Source organism: Hoplias malabaricus, chromosome 6 (assembly GCF_029633855.1).
Source record: "Hoplias malabaricus isolate fHopMal1 chromosome 6, fHopMal1.hap1, whole genome shotgun sequence".
NCBI lineage: Eukaryota > Metazoa > Chordata > Actinopteri > Characiformes > Erythrinidae > Hoplias > Hoplias malabaricus.
Genome location: NC_089805.1, coordinates 6,374,128 through 6,387,833, shown reverse-complemented (window position 1 = coordinate 6,387,833; position 13,706 = coordinate 6,374,128). Strand labels below are relative to the sequence as shown.

At 38.1% G+C, this 13,706-nt stretch overlaps 1 protein-coding gene across 1 annotated transcript in view; it reads right to left on the bottom strand.

Moving 5' to 3' along the window:
* Positions 1–6,261: 6,261 nt before the first annotated feature.
* Positions 6,262–13,706, bottom strand: part of scn4ab (sodium channel, voltage-gated, type IV, alpha, b) — a 31,746-nt gene continuing 24,301 nt past the window's right edge. Inside the window, exons 21-26 of the mRNA XM_066675304.1 lie at positions 13,003–13,284; positions 12,864–12,917; positions 12,548–12,689; positions 12,268–12,368; positions 11,863–12,133; positions 6,262–11,007 (exon numbers count right to left, since the gene is read on the bottom strand). Of these exons, the coding sequence (XP_066531401.1) occupies positions 9,761–11,007; positions 11,863–12,133; positions 12,268–12,368; positions 12,548–12,689; positions 12,864–12,917; positions 13,003–13,284 (2,097 nt within the window). The 3' untranslated portion in view covers positions 6,262–9,760. The remainder of the gene's footprint in view (positions 11,008–11,862; positions 12,134–12,267; positions 12,369–12,547; positions 12,690–12,863; positions 12,918–13,002; positions 13,285–13,706) is intronic.

Sequence of the window (13,706 nt, the reverse complement as noted above, 5' to 3'; positions counted from 1 at the left end):
TTAATATTTAATATTTACACATTTTTTTTAAAATATTGTGGTCTCTTTTGAGACAACTTCTAATAAAATACTTACCAAACAAGGGTTAATTTTTATTTTTACATTTCTACTGTAAAGTGCTATTCACTTTGTATGAAAAAACAAATTTCTTATTATTATTTTCTGAATTCACCGGTTTATGTTTAAGAGAGTGAGTCTTCCACATGGGAGCGGCCATATTTAAAAAAAGTAATAAAATTTAGGACAACATCCTGGTCACTAGGTGTCAGTACAATAGCAGTTTCCTAACATGAGTCAAAATGTAGAAAATGGCGTACTGCCTCTTTAAACTCAAAAACAACAGAAATAAACACTGTAATGGATAATTAAATATATAAATGTTTATTTTAAAGTTATAAATGTTTATTTTTAGTCTATATGTCAACTTCTATTTGCTTTATATATAGTATATAATACATTTCATGTAGCAATATTTGTGTGTATAAAATCTGTAACAACTACACATAGAACATAAAGAAGAGTCGATAATGTAATGCATTTAGGATCCATCTAGGTTCATCCTGTGATTCTTCTGTGATCAGAAAGGCTGGTAATATCTGTTGCCCCAGGACTGTGTCCTCGTGAGAAAGGGCAGCGAGCTGTTGTGGGGGTGTCACCATTATGCTGCATGATGAGAGATCCACAGTCATGAGAGGCATGCAGGGTGTATTAGAGCTAGGAAAGACTGGTATTCACCATCTCCTGTCCACTTTCTAAACCCTCCTTGGGGAGTTTGTGGGGCAGGGGATCTCCACACATCAGCATTTAAGAATTGTTTGGAAGCACATCACTTGGTCTAGTTTTGAAACTGGAGTACCAGTCAAATGTTTGGACACACCCACTCAGTGAGGGTTTCCTTTGTTTTGGGCCAATTTCCACATATTGTTAGTGTACAGTACCTTTTCCCATACAATTTACATTGTAAATGAATGTGGAAGACTTTGGACACACGTGGAATTATGTAGTAAACAAAAAAGTGTTTAACACACCAGAATATGTTTTATACTTCTTCAAAGTGGCCATCTTTTGCTTTGATGACAGCTTTGTGCACTCTCTCCGTTCTCTCAGTCAGCTTCATGAGGTCATCACCTGGAATGATTTTCAGTGAACAGCTGTGGCCTCGTCAAGAATTAATTTGTAGACATACTAGCCCTATTCCACAGTGAGAAGATGTGTCCAAAATTTTCTCCATTCATTTGTAGCACAGGTCATACAGTGTGTAACATCAATAATACGTCAATGTTACCCCATTTTGGAGCAGGATTAGAGCAACATCCTCATCTTTTTTTCATGCTTTTCAAAATTTGAAGGTCTCTCCTAACCCCCAAATGTTGTTTCCCAACCTGAGTGGGCCACAAAGGGAGAGAGCTCCTGAACCAGAGCAGACAGAGACAATTAATTTGTGCCCCTTTTACAGAGCCAGGGCTTCATACAAACACCGGACCTTTTTTCCAGCACACAATCAGACCACAAAGCTAGGAAATGGTGAGGAAACATTCACTGAATTTTATAAAAAATTTATTGGATTAAAGTTGTAAATATTGCCTTTAACCTGATCTGCTTTTCCACGGCTCCCTGTGGGTGACATCTTGTCATAGTAAAGTTATAGGAAACAATAATGCTTCTGAACAAGATGTTTAATGAGTGGGAAGGAGATATATAACATATCTCAATTTCATATTTTATTACATCTTCTGGGCGGCACGGTGGCGCAGCAGGTAGTGTTGCAGTCACACAGCTCCAGGGGCCTGGAGGTTGTGGGTTCGATTCCCGCTCCGGGTGACTGTCTGTGAGGAGTTGGTGTGTTCTCCCTGTGTCCGCGTGGGTTTCCTCCGGGTGCTCCGGTTTCCTCCCACAGTCCAAAAACACACGTTGGTAGGTGAGTGAATGTGTCTGTGTTGCCCTGTGAAGGACTTGCGCCCCCTCCAGGGTGTATTCCCACGTTGTGCACAATGATTCCAGGTAGGCTGGAACTGAACCCTGAACTGGATAAGCGGTTACAGATAATGAATGAATGAATTACATCTTCTACAATCATCATTAAGATGTTCTCACATGTTCATTTTCTTAGGAATGGATGGAACAAGTAGGGTTTCTGTAGTTTTAGACTCCCTGAATCTTCTCCATAAAGATGTAAATATATCAAATCCTGGCAGGCACCTGCTGAGGAACATTTTTGACGCTGAAGTTTGTGCCTCTCTTTCTCTCTCTGTCTTTCTAAAGATAAATGTAATATATGGTATCCTTCTTGGATGGGATGCCCAAGGCTATTTTGAAGGGCTATCATGTAACTCTCCTTTTAACAGCTGAATCTATTACTTCCGCTGGCAGTGATGCCGTTTAAATAATAACAAAACATTTTCATGTTGGTGCCAAGATAAAGGTGGGGTGGGCTTGATTTATTAATGACATTAACTGTGTACACTTTTTGTATTTAGTTTGTTCAAAGGCCTCAAAGACCGTACCAGATGGCAGCCCCCACTGCACGTTGTAAGAGGACATATGGGGGACATTTTGCGTGCATTTGCAAATGAATTTGGGGATCTGGAGTATACCAATCTACAGACTGTGAAATAAAACAATAAAACAACCCAGTCAGTTGAGACCGCAGCCTAAATCTAAAAACATGGGAAGCAGATAGTTATGATTTTGTGCTGTACCTTACATAGAGTACAGATATTATGAATTGTCCCACCTCCTCATGGTCTCTCCAGTCACAGCTGTGGATCTGTGTTTATTTGAGCGCGCATAGACAAGATTAAAGTGAACAAAACCAACATGAGGAGTGCAAAGAAGTAAAAGTGCTGATGAAATATGGAGAAAACGAAAACGGTGATGAAAGAGAATTAAGCAAAAATGGCTTAAATCCAGAGCTTCTGCCATTCACTCCTCACTCCTGGGCTCTTGCACTGAACTAAGCTGTGGCTCATTCATATTTAAACAAACAGGTGCTGAAACCGGCTGTTTAGACGGGGAGAACGCTGCTGTGGTGTTTGATCCTTGTGGTATTTTGACCAAAGCCTGTCACAGAGGATTCATTAAGACAGAACTGTGTTCATTTGTGAGAAAGGGGTACATAATGTCCCTGTTAAGACGTATTTTCTTGCAATTGGACAAGACAGGTGAATGCAATTTATGTGCTCAAGTTCACATCATAAAACATCAACAATATCTTAAGTTTCTTAAAGAGTTATAGAATAATCAATTGAATGTTAGACCCAGCTGAAAACATAAATAAACTCTCAGCAGTCTGCTTCAGTGTAGGTTGATTATCATCTTTAAAACGTATTAGCATTGCTTCTTTCAAGAGAGTCCCCTTCACATTGAAAGCATCCTTAGTATGTCCAGAATCTCCTCTCAGGTCTCCCCAGTGATCTTTAACCCCTAGTAATCACAAGGACCCTTGACCCAGCCGGGGTCAGATGGTGTCAGAGCAGTGCAATTTTTGGTGTTACCGGAAGTAGCTGGCTTTTCCTTTTTTGCTGATCTTAGATCAGTTGTGCCATGCCACTCGTAATGGGAGTGTCTGGTATTCAAAGAACAGGAAGCAGGTTTTGGGTCAGTGGTAAAGGGCATCCTGTAGTGCTCTTCTCTTCTCGCCGCACTGAAACACCACCTTGTCCCTCATGCCTCTCTCCAACTCTAGTTTCAAAGTGGACCGTGCTGCCCATCAAAAGCTGGAACGCGCTGTCCCCTTACACCCCCACCACCATCGCCGTCACAACACTTGTGTGTTCTCAGATTGCGGCTCCCAGGCAGCTGTGGTTCTGTTGGTTTGGACGCTCCTCTTGTTGACAGGATGAGCTTCATCAGTGCTTTCTTAGCCTGACAAATACAACGTCAGCAGAGATATTTAACTGTAGATTGTAACAAATATTTTAGTTTTGTTTTTGACTATCCCATTTATTATTAGCCGTACCCCTTGTTTTTGATTGTCACTTTGCCCCTTGGAATTAATTTACAATGTGTAGTGGTTAAAATCAAATAAAAATGAGCAGTGCTTCATTGTCAGGTTACTAGGCGTGCTCTGTGGCCAGGTCTACCAGTCTGCAGTGATATCAGAGGAGCACTGCTGGACTTTAATAAAATTTAGAGCATCATACTCCTTCAAAAGCGTTTCACAATTATATATTTTCTCCCACACCTGACTCTTCAGTAATATACAACTGAATTCAGATTATTATTCAGCAACTTTTTGTTCAAACCTTGCAGTTCCACCTTAAATACTTCAGTAGCCTTAGGGGGTGGAATATAATCGCTTCACCATTTAAGGTGGAGCTGGAAACTTACTAGCTAACCATCGAGACATCAGAATTGTAATAGCAATGTTTTATGCTTATTATGAAGTTAAAAGTCATAATACAATAAAACTACATAAAACTAATATAATACAATGGTTAGCATATTTTTAAAGGAAAACATACTGTCATTTGTGGGTTAGTCTGGTCACCTGCGCTTGCTAGTGATTAACTAGGCATTCATAACACTCTGTTTCAAGTGTGTCTCTGAAAAATCTTAGTTTGAAAGGCCATGTCGCATTAACATGCTTTACCCTACACCTCTAATCCCAACAAAAATGGAGACATCCTACCCCTTGGCATTCAGCAGAGTAGGGCTTCGTGGTAGGGGCAAGGGCTGAAATGGGATTGGGCCTAAATCTTGACTCCATAGAGCCCAAGTTCCCTTTACTCTATCATTTAGCATTATGCTAGCTAACGCAGGGCACTGTTAACTAGCTGGTGTTTTACAAACATTTTGGGTGAGCAGCATTTTAAAAAGAATCAGTGGCTGACTTCACATGGCTTGAAGTAAACACATGCTCACCCTCCTCATCTTAACTAGTTAGCAATAGCAAATTGTGTGACTGGGGGAGACATAACAATGGATGGAACAAAGGAAAAATTAGGAATGAATAAAGAATAAAGAGAAAATCCTGAATGAGGAAATAAACAAATAAACTAAAGAACAGGAAAGGGAAAGTTCTTTTATTTTTGAGAGTAGAAAACTTTGTCCACAGTAAAAAAAACACTTTGCTAATATGATCCTTGCATGCTAGCACTTGACCAACCTGGAAAACATTAAAAAATGGCGGTTTCCTTTAAACAGTCAGGTGACGTCTTGCATGCACTTCATCTGAGAGTCAGTCACCACCTCATACCTTCAAACTGCTGAAATACACATCAAAAACTATACACTAGCGTATTTTATTGTTAGTTTTAAAAGGGCCATTATCTACACATTAAGTAAGATGGCTGGTGTTTCTAAAAAGGTTGGAACACCAAATATTTCTGTTAAAAACCTCTCCAGGTAAAATCAAGCTTTGTAGCTTGTAAACATATTATGTCACACTGTTTATGTGCTGGAAGGTGTATTATGTGCAAAATTTGAGTCATAGCATTTGCATTTTGAAAAAGCAATGTTCCAAAGACCAAATCAAATGGGAGAATTCAGACAGCCAGAGTTTCTGACATCATAACCCTAAGGCACCAGTCTCGTCAACATGCAGTGCATAGCTTTCAACCAAAAGCAGAGGTGTAAGAGGCAGGGACTAGTTAATCAGAGATTCACATGTACTGGACGAAAGTGAATGTATAGATCTAAACAGCTTTAAAGCAATGATGCGACGGGGACATTTGGGAATCAGTTATTTCTAGGTATGTACTGAAAAATTTACAGAACAGAAGTGAAGCTCCTATCAGGAAAGAAACTGGACTATGTCATGGCCTGATTTTTTTTTCCATGCACAAATATAAATAGAATGAGCACCTCAGAATCAGTGCTGTGACCAATCACAGAGCAGTACAGTTGCTACTGTCAATGTAATAGAATAGATAGAGGCACATTTGCATTTCAGACTCATCAGATGAGACAAACCTGATCCTAATCCTAACTTAATCCTCAAATTCCATGAGAGTGGAATCAGTGTTACATCTGAAAACTGGCCCCAAGCTTTCTAGGCTTTATTTATTTAACCCTTTTATTTTCCTAAAAGTTTCCTAGGATAGTGTTTGCTAAAAATAGAAAGAAGTCCATGTCCACATTTTAAAAACATTATGCCCATGTACATTTATTACATCCTTGTAGCTCATCATCTCACCACAAGAGGGACATCTACACAGAGCTTTTTGTGTAAAGCAACTTTGGGTATTAGAAAGGAGGTATATAAATGTAAGTATAAATTATTTGCTACTTATTTTTAACGTAATGAACAATAGCTGAATAAATAAGTTAGCGAAGGCACTAAATTAAAAGAAAGGTTTTAAACTTTTATTAGTTGGATCATCAAAAAAAGCATTTTTATACAGACAGTAAATTATACAGTGATAAAGAAAAAAAGTGTTTATTTATATAAGTTAGTATTTACTTAAAATCCCCCTTGTGTTTACGTTAAAAGAAATTATTCTAATACCTCCAAATTATAAAGTGTTATATCATATTATATTTTTAAAACACAATCCAGAGGTGTACAACAACAGAGCATTTGAGCTACTGTTCAAAAGTTTGGAATGCGTTGTTGACATTTAACCAATTAATCTGAAAATGATAATAAAAATGAAGTTAGACACTGAGTTTAAGATGTAATTAGATCCAATATTTTGTGTATTTTAAAATCAACAAGAATGTATACATCACATTTTGTAATTTTCCGTGCGTTCTTGATTTTTATTCTGTTAAATTTTACTTTATTTTAATATTGTACACATTTCTGGGCATTTCAAAAATCATCTAATTTTTGACCACTTCTGTCTCTATTGTTCTGTTACAGCAGTCACGTAACCGAATAATTGTTTATGTTGTATACATTTTGTTTTCTGTAATGAAAAGTATTGTATTTGATTGAAAACAATGATCCCAAACTTTTGAACAGACATTCCAAACTTGCATCGTAGTGTTATACCATTTCAATACACATTTTCTCCCAAGATTTTACACAAAATGTCAAAACATCTTAGTAATATATCAACAACTTAAGAGTTATGCTTGGACGTTTGCCTTTAAACATCTGTTAGTATTTACAGCTGTTAACAACAATGCCTTATAAATATATAGATATACCATTGTGTGTTATAATCAGATTTAGTCTATTTTCAAAATGTTGTTAGAAACAATTCAGGGAGGAAAAAAAGGTAAACTTTCAATTGTTGATTTCCAAACAGTGCCTTCGTTTGACAATAAAAATAAAAAAAATAAAAATTCCAAACGATGCACTGAGTATTTTAAACACCCACTAGACTCATAAACATTTGAGTCCTCCTTAAAGTATCATCAAAATGCACCTATGTCTTTGGAGTAACACTTCAGATGAGCCCTGCACATAACATTAATATAACCTTGCGATTAATATGTCACAGCAGATGTCATAATTGGTCATGGAATATTATGTCCAGTATCCTCACAGAGTCATGTTACCGTTACCCATAATTCAGTCGTGACAGAGGTCAGAATGTTTTATTTGATGATGGCTACCTATACTCGCTTGACAAGTGTTCTTAGGCGAAGGCAGTGGTTCTCCATAAATAAATGCAAATGTGTTTCTCTGCATGTAAATGGTTCTATATCACACTAAGGGTTCCACTATTCTGACCAAGTCTGTCGTGACATGTTTACAGCTTGGTTAAGTCAGTGCTAGATATTGTTAGCATGTTTGGTTTTGTCAGATTCATGCACATCCCACAGAAACACTCACTCCATCAACTTTAATAGAAAAGAAAGAAAAATATAAGCATTTGGAGAAACCCACTGTAAACATCACTGGTATTCACAAGACACTGATTAAAAATACATTTGAATAAAAAATATTCAGAACGAGCCGCGAACAAGACCATAGCCTCAACTCAGGCCTCAAAATATCAGCAGGTTTTTCAAATTCAGAATAAAGTAAGGCTACCTGAAAGTAAAACAATAAAGCTTTAAATGAGTAGCTCTATTTAGAAATGCCTTTGCAGACACACATTAAAAATGGTAGCTTTTATATGAGACAAACACAGAAATACAAAAATGTAAAACACAAATTACCATCATCTAAACTTAATATTAATGTCAACAATACTTTGGTGTGCAATTCATTTCACGGCTGTTATAACTTCACTCTGGACAAGAGTGCATTTATTTTTTAATGAACACTTTTCTGGATTTCTTCTCTCTCTCTTCTGTGGCCAAGGACAACAATTCCCAAATCCCTCTCAGGAAACTCACCGTGTGGAGAGAAAAAGTTGTTCTGTACCCACTCTCCCAAGGGGAAACTAATCCTGTTATCATTTAAGCACAATTATCAATATTCAGAGATTTTCTTCACAGTTATGGTATTTGTTTATTTTTATGGAAAAGCTTGCTAGCATAAACTAATGAAATTAAGGCAATATACACTTTAATAAGTGGAAATAAAGTATTACAGGTTTTGTTTATACATCGTGTGCAGTCATATGGCTGGAACTGTAGGGACCAGAGAGCCACATATAATTATTTTGTGTGTGTGTGTGTGTGTGTGTGTGTGTGTGTGTGTGATTTTATATATATAATGTTATACACAAAATATTGGGTGACCCAATCAAGTTACATAAGTTGCATGTGAAAATAAGTAAATATAATCTTCAAAATGTAACATTTATTTTAAATACATTTCCCCTCTGTTTAGAAATTCACTTATTTCCCTGTCACTTAAAAATTAACCTGACCAACGTTGTTGAAAGTGTAAGTATAATTTGACACATCCTTTCAGGTTTGTCTCAGAGGAAACGATGATGACCTGTGAACTGTTTCAGATCTGAAGCAAAACTGGAGCTTGCGCTCTCTCAAACACAAAAGCTTTCAGTTTTATGGAGAAAGTTGTGGTGCTCTACCAGGTCTTGCACCAGGGGCACTGTAAACCGCATAAAGCCCACCCTCCAGGGTTGACAAAAATCGCGCCCACTCACTTATGCCAAAGCCTACCCAATAGTCAGTTTTTGGCTATGCCACTTATCTTCAGGAGTTTCAGGAGTCCCATTGTCTTCAACAGCTTCTGAACTCCAGTTATGACCACTCAAAAATATAAACTGCATAGTTACGTCTCTAGAAAAATGTGACGTTGACCGAAATGGAAACAATTGAAGGGTCAGCTCTGACTTATTTATATCTATTCAGTTCATAGGGTGTCAATTTAATGCAGTCATAGAACTAAAGCTTAAAACGATATTCAAATTCATGCAACAAATCTACAGTTTCGAGCTACAAGAAACTGCAGGATCATTGCTGTATATGTTTACCACATGTGTTCTCTATGTGATCGCATTAATAACAGATGTAAGACTATATTAAAATGTTTTAACAAACAAGTGATTGGATATGAATGAAAGTACATCTCTAAGGTTAATTTCTATTAGTTTCTATTCTTACCTTCAGGGAAAATGATGTGTGCTGTTGCTAAAGCTACAAGCTAAAACTGCCTTCAGTAAAAGCAATGTCCCCCAAAACTACATTTGCATTTCATTCTAACGTTCTGAGTAGATAAGGAAAATGGAACTTGTGCTTACAGCCCAGCTATTAACACTCCATCACAGACTCATCCTGCTTGACATTTTCACAAATCACTGAATCGTAAAGCACAATAATTACTCTTACAGATCTTAACTTCTTTATAATTAATGCTAGCCACTAACGACCAAATTTCCCTTTATATTAGCTGCAGTGCATTACAGTGATGTAGTAAGTAATCAAAGCACAGTGTTGCACTGAGCTTGTACTACACAATGGACTCTTTCAATTTGTCTACATAGGCTGGGGACTCAGGGACAGTGAAAGGGGCAGAACGCAAGACCACTTCACTCTGCACCGACACAGAAGGAGGCTTGCCCTTGCCTGTTTTTGCTTTGTCCTTCCTGTTTGGGAGAGAGACAGTCACAGAAGTGTGCTTGCCTGGAGCTTGGTGCCCATAGAGCTGGCCCAGTCGGCTCGCTATCATCCCCACTTTCTCTGGCGCCTCCTCGCCCTTCCTCTTCGAGTCGCTCTTTTCTCTGAACATGTAGGAGGCATGTTTTAGTGATCGCTTAAGCACGTACTTGCGATAGGCTCTTTGGATGACTGCAGCAGCCACATCCTCCTGCTTGCGCCGAAGGGTAGTGGTTATTGGCTCGTATGACACTTTCGAGGGGTTGTTGGCCATGAATTTTTCCTCCATGCTCGCTTTCAGGGAGTCCATTGCTTCTGACTCACCAAGCACTTCGGTGGTGAGGGCCAGGAGTATGTCCAGACAGTGGATCTTGTCGCCAGGCACCATTGGGAGGTCCATGGTAATCAGCTTAACTGTGTTTGGCTTTGGGATCCTCAGCGGGTCTTTCAGTGTGTCGCAGAAATCCGAGAGTGAGCTGTAGGTAATGAACTGTGAAGCATCTGGATCAAACTTTTCCCAGGTCTCGTAGAACATCTCGAAGTCATCCTCACACAAGGGCTCACTGCTTTCCTCTGTTGCCACGTTAAAGTTCTCTAGAATGATGGCAATGTACATGTTGACCACCACAAGGAAAGACATCACGATATAAGTGCAGAAAAAGACTATTCCCACTGCAGGATTCCCACAGTTACCCTTAACATCCGTGCCAGGATTCTCAGCATCAGGGTCGCAGTCAGGGGGACCGCTATTGAGAATGGGGACTAGGAGTCCGTCCCATCCGGCAGACGTTGTGATCATGAACAAACAAATGATGCTGTTTCCGAAGGTCTCAAAATTGAACATGTCATCAATGCCAGCCTCTTTTTTCACGTAGGCAAAGTTGGACATACCAAATATTGAGAAAATAAACATGATCAAAAAGAGGAGGAGGCCGATGTTGAAGAGAGCAGGGAGGGACATCATCAGTGCAAAGAGCAATGTTCGGATTCCTTTAGCTCCTCGGATCAGGCGCAGAACGCGACCTATTCTGGCAAGTCGGATGACGCGGAAAAGGGTGGGTGAGACAAAGTATTTCTCTATTAAATCTGCCAGCAATATGCCTGTAGAGAAAAAAGATGTTGATAAGGGATTCATTCATAAGATTTAAATGATATATGTATAGCTTGGCTGTCAGAACAAAATCTTGTCTCTCCATTCCTGTAATTAAACTGGTTTTAAATCATTTGCAAAAATAATGAACTGACCAATATACAGTACAAGTCAAAAGTTTGGACATCTTCTCAATAGACGTAGGTGGAGTTGAGCTATTCACTGTATAGAGCTGTGTACCAGCCCCTACCTCTGCACAACCCAAGTTATGGTCTCAAACACATTAAGAAGGCATGCGATTCTACAACTTTACTCTTGATCAGGCCACAGCTGGTCACTGAAAATCGTTCCAGGTGACGACCTCATGAAGCTGACTGAGAGAACGCTGAGAGTGTGCTAAGCTGTCATCAAAGCACAAGATGGCCACTTCTAAAGTATAAAACATATTCTGGTTTGTTAAACACTTTTTTGTTTACTACATACGTACTTCCTTGTGTTCTTTCATAGTTTTAATATCTTCATATTCATTTATAATAAAAAACAAAGAAAAAACATTGAATGAGAAGATGTGTCCAAACTTTTGACTGGTACTGTTCATTCACGATATGTGAAAAATGGCCCAAAAACAAAGGAAATCCTCTCTGACCGAGCGTGTCCAAACCTTTGATTGGTACTGTATGATACAAAAAACTTTTTGTTCTAATCGTGTAAAGTTACTTTTTTTAGATACATTTTTAAAATTTTACCAGAACATTAATTTCAATGAATGAAATACATTTCTTCAAATCTGCATGAACCCATATTTAACTAGCTGGACCTTCCTAATATTAAATTAATGCCAGCTTACCGCAGGCCCCTGTACTTACCCAAAATTGAAAGTATGACCACAATAAAATCAAAAATATTCCATCCAATTGAAAAGTAGTGATGTCGAAGTGCGATGATTTTAAGCACACACTCTCCGGTGAAGAGCACAATGAAGGCAAAATTTATAAAGTAGAGAATGTTTTCCATCTCAATGCTCTGGTCATCAGTCTCCACCATCATGGTGATCATGTTCAGACAGATCAAGCCCATTATCAAGATGTCAAAATACTGCTGGGTTACGAGGTCAAAGATAAATCCTTGAAAACAGTTCTTTAAATAATTCATTGATGTGCAGGTAGAAGATTTGAGGAAACGTGTAAAACATAGAGAAAAAAGTCAAATTAGTGCTTTGATATTAGATTATAAACAAATATATAATATTTGTGAACTATGCCGCTGCGTACTTGGGGACGTGGGATAGGTTTCTGGGGTTTCTTAGAGCCGAGCTTCTTCATGGCATTGTAGTACTTCTTCTGTTCCTCTGTCATGAAGAGGTCTTGCCCTCCTAAGTATGGAGTCACCCAAACAAATAGTTATTTTATAAGTCTTAAACAACATCGCTGGCAGCTAAGAACCGAAACAGTAGTGGGTAGTAACAAGTTAAGTTACATTGGCGTAAGTCAAACCTATAAAACACTGAGCATTCCTCATTCTAAATAGTAATAATGCAATCTTTTTTTATACTTATCTTTGCCTTTTGTTGGTTGAAATTATCAATGATGACACCAATGAATAAATTGAGGGTGAAGAAGGATCCAAAAATGATGAAAATAACAAAGTAAATGTACATGAACTTGTTTGACTCGTATTCTGGTTGGTCTTCCACCTAAATAAAGAGAAAGAAGACAGAAAATATAACAAAGAAGCAAGATATACTTTCTCGCATATTAACTACTCAGTATTTTAGTTGTAAGAAAGACCACTTGACCATTTGATTTATCGTTAGTCTAAAAAACACTAATAAAAATAAATCTAATAGTATGATAATAATGAACCTTACATTACGAGAATCCACCGCAGCATACATTATGTCCATCCATCCTTTAAATGTTGCCTGAAAGTCAACAAGATCATTATCACTTTCCAAAATTTGACCAAAATGTTACTAATTCAGTAGTCATTCACGTATGAACACTAACCACTTGTAGAAGGGAGAGGTAGCCCATGCCCACATTGTCAAAGTTGACCTTTGCGTTCACCCATCGTACATCCAAACTACTCTCAATAAGTTCAAAGCATTGAGATTTGTTGTTCACTTCTTCGGGAAAGAAATACTCTCCTGTGGTTATGTTTTCACAATGGTAGAACTTTCCAGCAAACAGATTCACTCCCATTATGCTGAAGATCAGCCAGAAGATGAGGCACACAAGCATTACATTGAATATGGAAGGGATGGCTCCAACCAGGGCATTCACCACCACCTACAGTGATTCATAAATTTCAGGTGAGTTTCAGATATGTGTACATGTGCTGTATCATATGTAAACATGAGGTAACACTTTAAATTACAGCCTGCTAATTTCTGGGTAAGTACCTGTTAAGTAAGCCATAAATAAGTACTGAGTAAGTAAAGAGTATGATACTAGAAATATGTATTTATTACTGGGTATCTTACAAACATTTTACAAATTAGGAAGAAGAGCAAAAGAGAAACACCCATTTCATTATTAAATTATTATACAGGGGTTGGACAATGAAACTGAAACACTTGGTTTTAGACCACAATAATTTATTTGTATGGTGTAGGGCCTCCTTTTGCAGACAATACAGCGTCAGTTCGTCTTGGGAATGACGTATACAAGTCCTGCACAGTGGTCAGAGGGATTTTAAGCCATTCTTCTTG